Below are 18,424 nucleotides of genomic sequence, written 5' to 3'. Positions count from 1 at the left end.
ACTCATTTGTGGAATATAATGAACAACCTAAACTAATGAACAAAAGATAGATACAGAGACAGGGTAGCATCAAACAGACTGTCAAACTTCAGAGGGAAGGCAGGGGAGGGAGAGAGAGGGTAAGAGATTGACCAAAGGACTTGTATGCATGCATATAAGCATAACCAATAGACACAGGCATTAGGGGGTGAGGGCATGTACTGGGGGACGGGGGCTGTGGGGAGAGCTCAATGGGTGGGAAAGGCAACATATGTAATACTATATGTAATACTTTAAACCATAAAGAATTTAAAAATTAAGAAAAAAATTGGCAGTTTTTTACAAAGTGAATCTTAGTTTTACCATAAAAGTTCTTTGGTGGAAAATTACAATAGATTTATAGTTCTGAGAGAACTATGCCAAAATTGGATTCAATTATTTGTTTCACTTCATTGGGGAATTCATTCAGTGAATAAATCAATATATTAGTTACAGGTTGATTAAAGAGTAAAATTTGCTTCTAATCAATATAGCCAATTTTTATTACTTCCATCATTTAATTAATAAATACCTAACAACTACTACTCTCAACCATTTACATGATTAAGTTTTAGTATACTTTTGAAAGTATTTAGAATCTAGGAAACACTTGTGGAAAGAGCATACTATCTACTGAAACTTTTTTTTTCTACCTACGAACTTCTGTGTGGAAAAAATATAGCTACATAATAAAAAATACAGATTAATTTCAGCACTGTGCATGTTGCTTAGGAATTTCTACTACCTTGATGGTGAGAGATCCCAAGTAAAAATGCTTAGTTTTCTGATGAACAGGTTTCTAAACCCGAGAAAGACTCTTCCATTTAGAAGGGGGGGGAAAAGAGAGCCTTTAAATGTATAAACTGTAATTATATTTGTCTTCACATTACTGTATATTTTTCTTTACATGAACAATGTATTGCATTATACTTGTGCTCTATTAAGGAGAGTTGGTGGTCAGTGGATAGGTGTGCCTTTACATAAAATAGCTATGAAGAACCTAAGATATCTGTCAGGCTCGATTTCCTTCCATATATCACATTTCCTTGATTCAGACTGATGTGTCCCCATATTCTGACTCTGTGTTCTTACATTAATGGAATCTCACAATCGCTATGAGGCAGACAGCAGTTTTGATGTAATTGTCATTGACTGTGATCTGATTACTTGGTCATAACTGTTCATATTGTTGTAATTTCAGTTGAATTATGTGCATTATGGGGACACACATGTGGAGTTAATTGTCATTTAAAATGTCTTCCATGAGTCTACTATGATTTCATTGTCAAGTTGTTATTATTTGAATTTTAGAAACATAATTTCAGGCATAGATTTGACATTATTGAAGGAAATATTTAATGTTGAAAGAATGGCTACATTTATATGGTATATATATGTGTATATATATGTATATATACTTATATATACTTATATATGTGTATATATGTATATACGTATATATGTATATGCATATACATATACATATGTATATATGTATATATAGTATATATATACTATATGTGTGTGTATATATATATATATATATATAGAGAGAGAGAGAGAGAGAGTAAAAATTAAAGTACTCAAAAAGACACACTTAGGTAGAAGAAGATGCCTACTTCTTGATGAATTTCAAAATTATTGTTTGTTACCCACAAAACTAGATTCAAGAGGAAGTGTCTACTTCTTATAAAGGAATAAAATTTTTTAAAGCATTAAAAAGTTAGCCTGATTAGTCCATCACACAGAACAAAACTTAAATAATTGGCCGAAACCGGTTTGGCTCAGTGGATAGAGCATCGGCCTCTGGACTGAAAGGTCCTGGGTTCGATTCCGGTCAAGGGCATGTACCTGGGTTGCGGGCACTTCCCCAGTGGGGGATGTGCAGGAGGCAGCTGATCGATGTTTCTCTCTCATCTATGTTTCTAGCTCTCTATCTCTCTCCCTTCCTCTCTGTAAAAAATCAATAAAATATATTTAAAAAAAAAAAACTTAAATAATTGTTTATGTCTTAATTGGTAGTTATAATTTTTCTTAGCCCTACATAGTAATGCATCTTACTGCAATCATTGTCAGCTTATATAATGTGAAATTCAGTCTATTTAAAGAAAATGAAATTAGCTATAAATTGCTAAAGAGAAGAATCACTCTTATTCTACCATTATTTAAAAATCACAATTTTGTGACCATATTAGAAAATAAATATACAAATATGTGCAATTTAAGAGATAAGGAGTTATTGGAGTCATGAAGTTATCAGGAAATTCTATGACCTATTGAGCAATGACATATCACAAACACGAAAGACAACATAGAATGTTGGGTCCCTACCTCAGCTTATAGTAATAGTTATGATGTCTTTATGATTTTAATTGAATTCCCTGTCAAGCTATGAATCTATGCATTAAAATAAAGGTGAAAGACCATTTAGATAGAAATCTAAGAAACTATATTATATATTTCTACAGAATTATGTTCATAAATAAAAAATTCAGTAAACTGTGTTGATACATTATCCTAGAACCCTGGTAATTTAGAGAATGACTATCAACATTGATGGAAAAAATGCTATGTCATGATAAATCTTACCTTATTTTAAGAACATAAAAAATATTGTAACCTCTATATCAGTCTATATATATGTATTAACCAGAACTATAAGGATAATTTAAAGTAATAAACACAAATAATTTTATGCATAAATGTATACTTAAATGTATATATAAATGTATGTGTAAATATAACTATTATGTCTGCATATATGTATGTATGTATATATGTACATTATGTACATATATGTACATTTATATATATATATAGTCATGTATTTTAAAATGTGCACAATAGATTTTGTTATGTGTTTTTTGGGGGGTTTTTTGGCTTTCAAACCCCACATACATTGAACTTTACATGGTAAATTACTCATAAATTATTTGTATTTTTAAAGTCCAAAATACAAATTTTTAAAATAATTATTAAATCAAAGGTGGAAATCATTTTCAAAACAATGCTTCCACAAAGACCTGGTGGAGGCACTGTATCTGTTTATACAACAAAGGACTCAGATCAGGCACATAGACAGAGGAAAGCTGTGAATAAAAAGAGAGAATAAATGAATGCTCACTAGGAAATCTGGGGGAAAATAGTTGAATGAAGTAATGACAATTTCTCAGGCAAATAGGGAATTTTTTATGAAAGGCTTTCTTGACCCTCAGGCACAATTACAACAGCTGAACCATACAACGTCTATCAGTCATAATCTAGAATAGCACCTCTATCTATTAACGGAGCAATAGAGGAGCAAAAATGACAGACCATTCCATATGAGGCACTCTGTTTGTTGCAATGCATTCTGATGGCTCAATTAGGTGGAAAGTGTGGCACATGGGGGTTTTCAAGCCCTTTTCATCACAAAGGCCATATCATCAAAGCAGAGGGTTCTGGGCTCTACCACCAGATTACAAACGAGTTTCTTCATTGTCTTGTTGCTGATTGTGTTCCTGCTTAGTTTGCTTCCATCTACTTAACAATTAGATAAACTCCTGCACTAGTAGACCCAGGCTAAGAAAGAGCCATGGAATAAAGAACAGCTGGCGATTTCTCCAGTTATTAAGACCTCATCTGCAACTGAGTGATATTCTCTGGAAATTAAGGAATGTTTATTTTCACTATAAGTGTTTGTTCTCTTTCAAGACTTGACACTTCTATCAATGGGATTTCCAACCTTTTTAACACCAACAAACATACAAATATGTCAAAAAGTTAAACCAAGGTCACAGCACAATGGCAAGTGACATGTAATAATCCAAGAATTTTAAATATGTGTTTATGTCAGTAAAGGAATATGAGAGAAAAGTCTGAGAAACTCAATTACACTAAGAGAATAAATCATATATACCAGATATTTTAATAGCTATTTACTTCAGAAATTGGTTTTATTATTAATCTCATGAGTACTAACTTTAACTTGGTTAATTGTCCAGAAAAATTTGATTGGTGTTAATATCTATACAAGAGACAATAGCAAGGAATGTCTGTATATATGCATACATATAAAAATAACTCATATATGCATATACACACATATATGCATATATGTGCATAATGGATACATATGAATAGTGTATTTAAATAACATAATATTTCATTTTTAAACTTTTTCCTGGAAAAAAACCATAAAACAAATACTAGTTCTAAAACCAAACAGAAGTGTACTATTATGCTTATATATTTTCTACTTGATCTTTTAAAATAATTATTATAAATCTTATATTAATAAGTACACATTAAATCAAATCATAATGTGGCAAGCTATGTCTGCTAGTTTTCATTAACGATGTCACCATTGGTCCATCCTTCAGCAATGAATCTTAGGATCATTCTTGAGTCTTCTCTCTCATTTTTCTCATTCCACCATTACCTAGTATTGCCGATTTTGTATATTTTCAATCCTGTTTCTACCATTTCTATTTCCCCTTCTATGATGAGGCCTTCACTATATTTTTCTGTTCCTCTCAATAGTTTATTCATTTATCAGTAAACATTCAGGGAATGATTTCTACATACTGCTTAATCTTTTAGATATGGATAATACTTTTGAACACCTCCATTTTTCTCTCTTCTATAATAGTGATAATTTAATGCAATTAGAATATTAGATGTGTGATTGGATTTTATTATTTTTCTTCCACAGAGAGAAAAAATAAGAGCACAATACTATCTTCATTCACATTATCTCCTCCAAATTTACAACACTATCATGTAATAGTACCTGTTAAATAAATATTTGTTGAGTTAAGAATTAAAAATAAAAATAACACATTTCCACTGAATTATAGTTCTAAAAAATAATTTTGTTGGATTACTCCCTGGTTTAAACCCTCCCAAGGGCTCCCTTCTGACCACAGTTTACATTTAAAGTCTCTTCGAAAGGTATAAAGAGCTCCTGAAGATTTGAACTGCAAACCTGTCTCTGGACTCATCTCAAAACATCCCCTACGCACTTTTCTACCACACTAAACAAGTTGTAGTAGTCATTATTATAGTCATCAAGCTCTGTCTCTTAGTGTATGCCTGATGTTATCTCCCCACTCACACCTTTTTATCCAGACAGAACTCCTAAAACTAAAACTTAAAATAAAGCGCTCAGAGTAGGTGTTTAATATATGTTAACTTACTAACACATCTTATCTTCCTGTTTACCTGTTCTGTGAAGTTTTCCTTGATCTCCTCAAGTTGTTGCTCTGGGTTCTAATACACATTTGGCAATGAGACCTACCAGCATCTATCACAGAACCTCATTCTTACTTTTATGTGCATTTTCGCTCAATAGTACTGTAGTTAGTAGCTGCCCCACTGCAAACTAGGCCAGCAAAAACCATTTACAGATAATAATATTGTTATCAATGTTAATAAGAACAACTCTCATATAGAGAATCTTCTCACTGTCCCAAATCCTTTGTTTATTATTAAATGACACAAGCTAATTCTGACATTCTCTCAGAGGAAAAGAATGTCTGGCATTGGGAGAAAAGAAGTTTGAACCAAGGAAATACAAATAACCCAAGCAGAGATACTGTTCAAACACCATTTGTGAAGCAAAAGCCATCTTTTCTACATTATAGCATTTTGATATTCTTGATGTTTACGGAATTGTATTTCTTTCCTTCTTACCTCCCTTTCTCTTACCCTCCCTCCCTTGCCTTTTCCCTTAGTTTCTTTTTTCCTTCCTTAGTGTCTGTGGGTCCTTTATCATTTTAGTTCAAATTAAATTGTGAACAGTAACATTCAGATAATATTAGTTTCTCTTACTTTATGGTGTTCTTCTAGCTTTTGTAAGGCTTAAACAATTTGTAAGGCCGGCCCAGCAGGTGTGGCTCAGTGGTTGAGCATTGACCTTTGAACCAGGAGGTCACCGTTGGATTTCTTGTGAAGGCACATGCCCTAGTTGCAGGCTCGATCCCCAGTGGGGGGCATGTAGGAGGCAGCCAATCAATTATTCTCATCATTGATGTCTCTCTCTCTCTCTCTCTCTCTGTCTCTCTCTCTCTCTCTCTTTCTCCCTTCCCCTTTCCTCTCTGAAATCAATAAAAATATATTTAAAAATCTATAAGACTGAGTTTTTATTATACTTTATTTTTAGTAAATATTGTTTTTAAGTATCACATTTGGGTATAATTCATAAATGTATAGTTGGTCTTTTCAAGGCTCAAACAGAGCTAACTTACTACACATGGGGCACAGCCTGGGACATCAATATAGTTTGGGGACCATGAAAATATTTTAATTTGCCTCAAAATAAGAAGAAAAACTTTTAGACGCAAAGATTATATTCATGTTGATGCCAAGAGAGTTTTAAAATGAAATGTTTACTATTCTTTCATGGGGGATAACAGCAGATGAAGGCCTTACTACATAGGGTTCCTGTAAGTCATAATGCAACCCTGGTTCTTGGTCTCTTTTTCCAGAAAATTTATATAATTGACATATTACTCTAATTTGGATATAGATTCCCAGCTGCTTACTGTTTGAGTCAACACTTTATTAGGACTTGGACAAAACTTAGGGTTAATTGTACTCATTAGGCCAACCTATGAATTATTTCAAGTCATTTTTAGTTATATATGTTTTCATTAATCTATTTATTAGTTTAATGGCTTTTTGTATTGAGCTAATTCCTCTCATCATTTGTGAACAATTGTGTTTTTAAATCTATAAACATTACTATGAGGTAAAAGCAATAAGAAATATAAGCAAAAAAGGAAGCAAAATTACCATTGGTTGCCTCAAATCTCCTCCCCCAATCCTTGCAATATATAAAACAGATATCTCCAAATACTTTAATGAAACACTTTAATAAATACTTTCTCATAAAAATCTTTCCTGAGAGAATAAACATCTTGTGAATGTATGAACTATTTGTTTCATCAGCTTATACTTTGTTGAGAGCAGTGGTTCTCAGATTTTCTCTGGGAGGGTGACTGGGTACCTGTAGAAGTACGGGTTCCTGGGTTTTGAAGCCAGGCTCCCTGTCTCAGGGACACTGCCAACAGCCCTGGGAAACTTTACTTTCAATAAGCATCGAAAATGTTCCTAAAAAAAAATAATCTCTGCAAAACATGCTGAGAATTCTGTCATCATATGGAATTGTCAAGTGGCACATAAAAAATAAGTCCCTTTTTTATAGTAACACCTCTAACAGTGCATAATTGGAAGAGTTAAGAAATGTTAATGTACTATTAAACCTAAATATTCTATTCTAATGTAGGAGACATAATGGTAAGTTTTCTTAATTAGCTGATTAGTCTCTGAATAGTGAGAAAAGATAAAAAATCAAACTGTTTATGAACATGCAATCTCTATAGATTTAAACAATACGCATTTTCCCTATCATTGCCCATGTCTACAGGACTAGAGAAACTAATCACAAATAGTGACAGGAACAACATTCCTGAGGTAAAAACCTTTGAAGGATGCGGACATGCAACATTATTAGTTAAATAATATATTCCAAAAGAAACACTTAAAGATTCTATTACATTTCAATTTCAGAAATTTACTTTTATGTATTTTTGCATTATAACAAATATTTTTTTAAATCTGAAATAATTTCTAAAATATACTCAAAACCTGCTGGACATGTGGAAACTAAATAAAATCACAGAAATAGAAATATATGTTGATTATAAGTATATACTTATTACTCTTTCTAGAATTTTACATACAGAATCATTTCTTTAAAATTTTTCATTTATTATTAGTTGATTCAAACACAGATAACACTTAACTCCTTGCAATTTCTTTCCTTTCGAAATAAGAGAAAGGTACTGAGGCAGTGGTGAATGGGTAGGTGGGGAGGGTGAGCAGCAAATCATTTCAGACAATTTCACACACAGGGCTTGTTGACATGAGGCAGGGCAAAGGAAATAACCCTGTCAGCACCTGCATCTTTAATGAAGGACAATGCTGCTGCACATGTAGAGAATAGAGAGGGAAAAATAAATCATGTTTAACTTTAAAGTGGGTTGTCAGATGTATTCAAATAGAAATACAACCTTCTATGCTTCTTCCGCCCCATAGATTTTTGTTTAAAATCTTGAAATATATACCTCAAAATCAACATTTTAACTATATATGTTCTTTAAATATTCAATTCAATCCACTATCTGGCAAACACGTATTTTTAAAACCTGTTATTTACCTTTTGTCTCCCCTAGTCTTCCTGACATCTGTTGCAATCAGAGGTGGATGTTTAAAATGTAAGATTCCTTTGTAGCATAGGCTGAATAAAGATGTGGCGCAGCCCAGATACAGTATGCCTCGAGGCCTCAAGAGATAATCACAGTCACGTTTTAAGAGAATTTTATATGTGAATAGGGGATGAGGTAAATTGACAAGAGGGATGTCTGGCAGCGGTTTTAATAATCAGGCACGTTTGATTTGTCTCTATAAGCAATGAAGGCAACAACGCAAATGGTTGGAGAGACCCAATCATTCCTAGAATCTACTACTTATTCATTCCTTTTCTCCTAAAACTGACTTACAGTTTATCAAAAATAGTTTTTCTTGATTTAAAATGTACAAATAATTTCAAGTCACCACTCTGACACACCAACCACTTCACATACAATAAAATAGAACTTAAGCAGTTTTAAAAATTTATTATGTAAGGACACAAACTAGAATATAGAAAACATGAGCTGAATAACCCATCCACTCCAGCATTATATACAAATGATGTCATAATATTGAATTACACCAAGTACCCAATTGATAGCTTGACTGAAAACCTCTTTATTATTGTGGTAATAAAATAATGTACATTATGATGGCTATTTTTATTGATCTTTATTTTATCCCCTAAGGCGCTTTATTTTTTCATTTTCTGACTTTTGAAATAAATTTCTGATAAAGAACGATATTTTCTTAAGGGAAAAAGTGGAAGTAAATAAGTTGAATGAGAAATGGTTTCTTTTTAACACACTGATAATTGGGTCTTCCCATCTTTGTTCCCTCTGTCCTCTGAACTAAACTCAATCCAGGGCCAGGAGCACTACTGAAGATAACAAAGCTAAAACAAGAACAAAAGCATCAGACTTCACTGCACCCTGAGATGAATGTGAAGGAGAAGAGATGCTGAGGCTGATGACGCCTTTCAGCAGGTTTTCTAGTTTCCCTCGCCTGAAACCAGTGCTCCCAGGTGGAGGCAGTTATGAAAATGGCTCCTACTCTGCAGGTGTGCGTTTTGAAAGCTAACAGCGTATTTCTTTTGACAGGCAAATTACATTAAATAATTCTTGAACTCTTGTGGTCCTGATCAAGAAAGCCATTTAATTTTATACATCTCATTTTTGAATACTCTTAGCTCTTTTTAAGGTGTAACCAATTGATTGCCTTTGTAACCAATCTATATATTCTATTGATCAATACATTCATATATATTGTTGTTGTTTTTAGTTTTGAAATACTTGCATGTAAGATATTGCAGAGTTTTGTCAAATTTTGTACCTAATTGTACCAGTTGATGTATCTTCTCTGAAATTATATAATATCTTCAATTAGAAAGGTAACTTTATATTCTAGATAAGCTTTACAAACCTTAACTTTCATTCTTCATGAGAAAAAAGTCAACTTTATATTTCATAGATAAATTTTCTGTGGATGAAATGGTATATTTATGTTCTGCAGATAAACCTTACACCCCACGTACATTCATGCATGCATTCCTTCTTCTAGATTAACATGATCAAACCATACTTGGTTATTTTGATATGATTACCTGATCAATAACTAGATCATAAACTTAATTTGTTGACTTGTAACAGTTATTAGCTTAAAATGCTACAGTTTACACCTAACTGTAACAATTACACCTATAAATGGATAGACCAATATAACTATATATCTACATAAGTATCTGTATCTATTTCTATAGTCATAACTTTCAAAGCACTTTCATATAAATGTCCTCTTTATCCTGACAATTTGAAAGACAGTGGATTATTTTGTATTTAAATTTTCATTTTTCATAATTCTTAAGTGTAGCATGACATTTTTTCATACTGACTTTTTTGATATTTGGTTCATTCACTAATTTTAATTATTCAACAGAGTTGTGGCAAGAGAAAGGCATATAGAAACAGGTTACAAATAAAAACTTGTACTATTTTTAATGTGTAACCAAATGCAGTTTACTATGACAGACTTTAATTTTCTGTATAGTTCCACCTTATAAAATGTTTTAATAAATCAATTTGTTTGTTCACACCCCCCTTATCTTTGAGTTCCAACTGTCAATCCTAACCCAGCATGGGAAAAAAATAATTCAAGCCTCTGGATTAGTTGAGAATCCTGATTGGTGTGATACATGTGATAAGTTACACTTAGTTGCTGAATATTAAAATAAATGAAACAATAAAACAGACAAATAAAAATTAAGCTTACAGTTTGGTTAATCAAAACATTTTATGCCATTCTTTTATCAATAACTTGGCTAAAATATGATTTCACTAAATATATCCAATTACCTTCATTTTGTTCCCATAGTGTTATCTGAGGGAAGGTGAAACAATATTTTGATTGTGTATCAATATGTTGTCCTATTTTCCACTATTATAACATTGGGTTTAGACTATTTCCTATTTTAAAAAGTTGAAGTAAAGCTTTTCATAGCAATGTTATTTCAGCACCATTAATAAAATAATAACTTCAAGTAACCAGGCTTTTAACTTCCCTGAAAACAATAGTAACTATGGCAGCAACAGAGCAGCTGTTACATTTTTATTCTGACAGTGTTCCGCCTGTTAATTAACATGTCACTACTCTAGAAATTTCAGGTTTAACAGTTTCACTTTTTGATATTCCTTTTCTAAGGTACAGATATGCATTGTGGCGCTGTTCTTTTTATGTTACACATTGCTTCCCTCCTCTGATTGTTCTTCCGTCCACTTAGTTAATACAATCACTTCCTCCATGTTTCAGTGACAGTGACATTTTCTAAATTTTCTCAGTTTCTCTAGGGAATGGATAAAGTGCTCTGTATTCAAGGAAAATATTTGATGCCTGGATTTTATCAGCACACATACTTAAGAAGCCATTCACACAGACTTAAACTTCCAACGGAAAAGAACAGATCTGATTTACAATACACACGGTAAAAAAGAATTTAAAGCAAAGATGAAATACTGGTCAAAGCCTGATGAAGCGAGTGCCTGGCACTTACCTGGAATGAGCTGTGACAGGAGCAGCTGTTCTTTTGACAAGCTGAGCAGTAATGTTATGACCAAAAAAGGAACATGTTTCCATTTCATCTTTGTCCCTTCCTTGCATTACACCCCGCCAGTGGCACAGATAGGTTTTATCTGTAAGGTAAACAAAACAGAAAATTATTTTCTTAATGGTTAGCCATGTTGAGATAAAGAAAATATTATATTTTGGTGAAAAATTCTAGTTCAAATGCATTTGAATGTCATTTTTTAAATGATAAAAAGATAAATGGTTAAACTTGAATATAATTTACACAGAATACATTCTAAGATATACATTTTGAATAAATGCAGCATTTATTAATTTTGAAAATGCATTTTCACTCAGATATAACAAACGATTTCTTCATTTTATCTGCCCTTTAGGGATACCAAGTATTTTGATTTTTCACCAATTTGGTTGGAACACTCTTGTGAGGTCTAGAAAACTATGGTTAGTCATTCACTAAACAAACATTTACAGATGGCTTTTCATGAGCCAGTCAGTATGCAACTTTGGGGATACAGCAAAAGACAAAAATATATATTCTCACTTCATTCAGGCACATGAATAATTTGAGGCCCCTTTATATCAATTTATAAACAAATTAAAAAAAAACTTGTAGATTTTCTATTCTGAAAAAGGCACTCTGTATCAATCATGATTGGCCCAAGCAACACATGACAGTGTCTTATAGGCAACAGTTCTTTAAGTCGGGGGGCCTCGGACAAAGTCATGACAAACAGCAGGTACTCGGTGGGAGGCTGTTCAGTGTCGCCTGGGAGAACTGACCAAACTTTCTGAAGAAATGGAATTGGAGATACAAGATAATATTTTATAAGAGGAGAAGAAAATTCTCTCTCTCTTTCTCTCTCTCCACAAACACACACACAGTGCCCCCCCCCCAATGTATACAAATACATTATTGATAGTTCAATTGACGTTTCTATTTTTTTCAGATTTAACCCATTGCAATTAGCAATTCCTCAAAGTGCATATAGCATATACATTTTTGGGACACCCTGTATATAGGGAGTTTTTTTTATCTAATTGATAGAGTTTTCTAGGATATAATATGATCAAAAATCAAAAAGATAAAAACAGGTTCCTAGGAGTCGCTGTGGAGTTTAATGACACATGATAATTGTCCAGGCTACTTAGAAAATGACTCTGGTGGAAATGTGAAGTATAAAGTAATCGTGAGGACACACAGCACTGGGTCATAGTCATAGGGCAGAAAGGTATAATGAACACACATCAAGGACATGGGCAAAGGAGAGGGAACAAATGATGGTGCTGAGGAGGGAGTCAGACAGGTGGCATTATACAGGTCAGTACTTTGTAGGACTTGGCAAATGATTAGATTTGGAAGACTGGAAGTGGAAAGACATTTATTCAGTTAATCTAAAATACATAAATAAAGCTAGCATGGTATAAAATGTAATCTGCCCCCCCTCAAAAAAACAACAACAAAGTTTTACCACATATTTCTGTGATACTCGGAATCTTAAAAAGTGCAATCTTGAAAAAGGATGACCAACTCCATTCTACACCGTAGGTTGATCTGCACAAATCTAGTGTCAATTTGTCTTTTTGAGCAGAGCTGCTCTTACTTTCTTATCACCGCAGAGTTAATTGCCAAGTTTTCCCTTAGCAGAGCTGCCTAATCCTCCTGCCAAACAGCTAAAGTCATCTGACCTCAAGAAAGATTTGAGGACTATTCCTTTACTCTTAAGAATAAGGTTGCCTCCAGAAAATATTATTGGTTACTGCAAGTTCATATTTGTTATTTATCCTCCTTGTCCTGGGGCTAATGTCTTTTCAACTTTCCTTATCCTAATACATGTCATAAATGACTTCTTCTTTCATGTGTTATCTGTTTTAAGTGTCAAGTGAGAGTAGAAAGCAGATTAGATTTCAGATAAATGCAAACCTAGATGAAGAGTCCTACTCTCCATTCTGTGCAGTTGTTAGCTTGTTCAGAGGCTCCTTTTAAGGACTATTCACTGACCGTTTTGGCTCACAGTTGCATTTCTCAGTGATGTACAGATTATTAGTTCTTTCTGAGAAAATATATAAATGTACTGCATCCTAGTAATTTCTGCTTGACTGGGTTTAGATATAATAGTTGCCCGCTCTTCTTGGATTCTGCTTGCCTAGGGATTTTCCCATATTTCTCCTCACTCTAATATTGGGTTACTGTGGGCACTAGAATCAGTGAGCTTGTTTTGGAATAACCTTAGACCTCTAATTCCTTAAATTGTGCATAAGTAGTTTTGTCTCAGCTTTTGATGTAAATAAAAGCACATTGAATTTAGAGACTTTATGATTTTCTCATTATTTGAAAATTTAAAATAATTTAATATTATTTGTTAAATAATACTTTAAAGTATAATTATTTAACCCGAGTCTATTATACCTATGGTTAATTATATTTAAAAAATTTCATTAACAATTACATATAGCTAATTAGTAACAGATAGCTGTTGAGATTAAAAAGTTCCTTATTAATCATGTACATTCTCCTTTTAAAATTGTAAAAAAAAGTTGATATAATAATTAGAAAATTCACCTAAAAAGATAAATATTTATTATAGTTGGCTGAACTCCTGCAAGTTTTATTCAAAAGGAAGATATTTATTTCAAACTTCTATAATGTTTTAGTATGAATGTCCATCACACAAATTTTTATTATCTAAGGACAAGTCTGTGAATTTACATAAATAGCTAGTAATATAACGATGTTAAGATAAGTCCCACAGATCAGAAGTGGCAGCTGCCTTATTTGCTATGCACATATATCATAATACCTTGAAGTTTTTATCCTCTGAGCCCTTTCTGAAAATGAAACCTCCCTAAAGTAGGATATAAACTTAATAGCAAATACACAAACCTCCCATTTAAAATCACACTATTTGACATATTAGCACTAGGACAATTGATTTTAATAAAGAATGAGATAGAACTAGTTTAGATGTTATCTGTGTATTACAATATAGTGAATTCAGCAACCACAAACATAACCCCAGTGAATATAAAGACACTTTTCCTCATACACACATCTATACAGTGCTATTATCCAAGTATTAAGCATGTGTATCCAGGCTCTAGATGGGCTAGTTAGATCATTGTCCTCATATGCCAAGGTTTAGGTTTGATCCCCGGCACATACAAGAATCAACAAGTGAATGCATAAATAAATGTAACAACAAAACAACAAATAAATCTCTCTCTCACTCTCTCTCTCTCTCTTTCTCCTTTCAATCTACATATATAAAAGGCAAGTGACCGGAATGATAGAATGACTGGAATGACCAGTCGCTATAACAAGCACTGCAGCAGCAAACCGGCCTGATAAGGCCCCAATTGGAAATATAAAGCTTGGTAACAATAATAAACTTGAAAAAGAGTAAATAAAGATAAGAGAGCCTTGACCATTTTGGCTCAGAGGATAGAGCGTCAACCTGCGGACTGAAGGGTCCCAGGTTCAATTCCAGTCAAGGGCATGTACCTTGGTTGCGGGCACATCCCCCAGTTGGGGGGTGGGGTGGGGGGTGGGGAGGCAGCTGATCAATGTTTCTCTCTCATCGATGTTTCTAACTCTCTACCCCTCTCACTTCCTCTCTGTAAAAAATCAATAAAATATATTTTTAAAAAAGATAAGAGAAACCATGTAGACGATTATTTAGTGTATTCTAGTAGGTATGGTGAATAGGATCTTATATAAAAGTCTGCTAAGTGGAATAAAAAGAGGAAATAAATATTAAGACATTTCAAAGAAAAGGCAACATAATTTGGTGGTGTATGGGACACTGAAGGCAGGTAGGTAGAAGGAAGGAAAAAAGGAAGGAAGGAAGGAAGGAATGACTTTGGTAAGGACGGATGTGAGGATGGCAGTGGTTTGGTTAATAAACCGCTATTGCTTCCGGGAAGGGAAGGGAAGGGAAGGGAAGGGAAGAGTGTTTTCCCAAAATTTCAACCTAGGTAACAGAAGGCTTAATAAGAAGTGTGTGTGTGTGTGTGTGTGTGTGTGTGAGCCAGGGCCCCAGCCTAGCTTATCTGTTTTTTAAAAAAAAATAGTTTATTGATTTTTAGAGAGAGAGGAAGGGATAGGGAGAGAGAGATGCATAGATGTGTGTGAAACACAGATCAGCTGCCTCCTACACACCCCCTATTGGGGATTGAGTCAGAATCCCGGGCATATGCACTTGCCAGGAATCAAAGTGAAACCTTTTGGTGCACAGGACAATACCCAACCCATCAAGCCACACCAGTCAGGGTTTTTTGTTTTGTTTTTTAAATAGTTGATGTATAATTTTTATAAATGACTGGCTAGTCTACTCTTACTCTAAAGTTCTCTAGAATAATAATATGCATATCTCTATAGTTATCTCCACTAAGGATTTATCATTGCTCTGTGTAGTGGGGATGTATTTACTTTAAAATATTAAGAAGCTAGAAGTGTTTAAAACCTTTTAAAATTTTAGGTTTAATGTTTACATATAAACATGGCAAAATAGACAAATTACTACCAAATTGTTGTGAAGTTTGAGCACTGTCACATCTCTTGTATAGAGTATATTATTTGAAAATTGCATACTACATATAAAAGCAGAGGATTGAGATCACAGATTTAGGGCTGAATAGATTAAAACACTGTAGCAAGATTCTTAGTGGTTTCTCAACCAATTCCTTGAAGATCCTGGATATGTAGCACAGCCACATGACTATTGACACATCAGTTTTATTTGAATGAATCTTGGACACATTAGCCTTCATTAGTTTCACAAGAGACTAATTCTCATCACATTTTCGGGAAATGCAACATTTGCAAAAATACTGTGGACGCTCAGGGCAAGGTGATAAACCTCATACTTTAATGAATGAGATGGTTTGAGACTCTTATTCTTATTCAAAATGTACTGAAATAACTTATTAAGTCATGTTAAAGACCCAGAAACTATTTCCTCATTTATTTAGTTCACTTAACACAATCCCATTTAGTAGTCCCATATAGACAGATATGTTCTGGACCGTTGTTGTAGTAACCTGGTTAATATTTAACAGGAAAGGAGTCAAGGGGAGCCTGGATGATATCGGCAGGTCATTTGTTTCAGGAAGCTGCAGGCCTGCTTTCTCCAGACCTGCTCCCCAAAGGTTGATGGGGAACGGGAATGGACAATGAATGCATGCCCAGGAAGGTCTGGATGACAAGAGAAGGTGCTTGGCTGTCAGTCATACCTGGGAACACGGCATTGGCCAGAATAAGCGTGGCACTGCAATGGCGCAGAATCTGAGACACATAAACTCCTGAACAGAGTTTTCTCCCTGGGCCCTTTTGCTATATTGTCACAGGGGGAGCACTCCCCTACATTTGCCCATATGGCCCACAGCCATGTGGAACCCATACATAATGGATTAATGAACTATGACTAGCCCAGTGCTACATTGGACCCAGCTCCACCATGAATCAGAAACTCTGGACATTGGTTTTGCTTTTATCTCTGCTGTAGCCCCAGCTGCACCGTTTCCAGAACTGGTTTATGGGAAATGGGACTTTGAAAACAGAGGGATATCATTTCATGCATATAAAATGACTCATTTTCTTAGAAAATTATTTTCTCATGATATCGTAAGTACCCTATTCCCACCAGCAATGGAGGGATTTCACCCATACAATTTTCTGATAACATTACCATCAATTAAGAATCAGAAAGAAGCCTGGCTGGCATAGTGCAGTGGTTGAGCATCAACCCATGAACCAGGAGGTCGGGCTCCATGCCTAGGTTGCCAGCTTATAAGAAACATGCCTCGATTTATCTTCATAGAAAAGAAACAGCATGTGGCCAACCTACTGAATTTCCCAGAGCAAACAGAATGTGGGGGTGGGAGGAGAGGATGAGAACTCTCCCTCCCCCTCCCCCTCCCCACTCCCTCTCCCTCTCCCTCTCTCTCTCCCTCTCCCCCTCCCTCTCCCTCTCCCTCCCTCTCTCCCTTCATTTCACTGAGAACGAATAAAAACATTTAAAAAAATAGACTGAAGGTAAAATAATGTGAGACATACATCCTTTTAGAACTCTTACTCTTGCCACAGACTGAATATTCGTGTTAACTCAAAATTCACTTGTTGAAATCAAATACTCATTGTCATGGCATTGGAACATGGGGCTTTGGAGAGGTGATTAGGCCATGAGTGTGAATAGTGCTCTTATGAAAGAGACTCCAGGGAATCAGAGCCAGACGAGGGGATAGCTGTCTATAAGTCAGGAAGTGAGCTCTCTCACCAACACCAAGTCCGTCAGCTTATTGATCTAGAAATTCTCAACCTCCAGAGCTATGAGAAATGCACGTCTGTTTGTTTAAAAGTCACCTGGTCTATGGAATTCTGTTATAGAAGCCCCAACAGACGAAGACAGCAAGCATTAGCCAAATAGAGCCAATGTTAATGTTATGAATCTGCTACACTCCCAAGGCTTGCAAAATTTTGAACTTCTGATTGCTTTGACATTTCACTGATTTAGAGCATTTAAAGATACAGTGATTATTACTATTTTTAAAAAATTAAAAGAAATAACATCAACTACTAGTAAAAATGAGCCTCACTAATCCCATTCTTTGTACTAAAGATTGGACTATATTACAAATTTAAGAAAATCATCACAAAGAAACAACAAACTATTTTATTGCTATAAAATGAGAATCAGAAGCATTAGATGGGTCTTAAAATAGTACACATGGAGTATTCAAAATACTGGTTGTCATCTTTTTTTTAATATATTTTATTGATTTTTTACAGAGAGGAAGGGAGAGAGATAGAGAGCTAGAAACATCGATGAGAGAGAAACATCGATCAGCTGCCTCTTGCACATCTCCTACTGGGTATGTGCCCGCAACCCAGGTACATGCCCTTGACCGGAATCGAACTCGAGACCCCCCAGTCCGCAGGCCGACGCTCTATCCACGGAGCCAAACCGGTTTCGGCTGTTTGTCATCTTCAAATAAGGTACTATGGGTACCCTGAGGAGAGTGGAATTAATGATCACTAAAGGTCCTAGTTAATGTTTTGTCTCCTTTCAGCATGTTGAAATTGGCACTTCATCAGTGGTTTAAAGCTATGCTGCCACGCGTTTGGATTAGATATTTTAATATAGTGCCTTCCAAG

At 34.5% G+C, this 18,424-nt stretch overlaps 1 protein-coding gene across 1 annotated transcript in view; it reads right to left on the bottom strand.

Moving 5' to 3' along the window:
• ROBO1 (roundabout guidance receptor 1) overlaps nucleotides 1–18,424 on the bottom strand; it is a 1,289,171-nt gene that overhangs the window by 1,089,358 nt on the left and 181,389 nt on the right. Inside the window, exon 2 of the mRNA XM_006773945.2 lies at nucleotides 11,240–11,378. Coding sequence (XP_006774008.1) covers nucleotides 11,240–11,327 — 88 coding nt within the window. The 5' untranslated portion in view covers nucleotides 11,328–11,378. The remainder of the gene's footprint in view (nucleotides 1–11,239; nucleotides 11,379–18,424) is intronic.

This window comes from Myotis davidii, unplaced genomic scaffold (genome assembly GCF_000327345.1).
Source record: "Myotis davidii unplaced genomic scaffold, ASM32734v1 scaffold24, whole genome shotgun sequence".
Classification (NCBI taxonomy): Eukaryota; Metazoa; Chordata; class Mammalia; order Chiroptera; family Vespertilionidae; genus Myotis; species Myotis davidii.
Note: the sequence above shows the minus strand (reverse complement) of the source record. Positions and strands in the feature narration are given on the sequence as shown.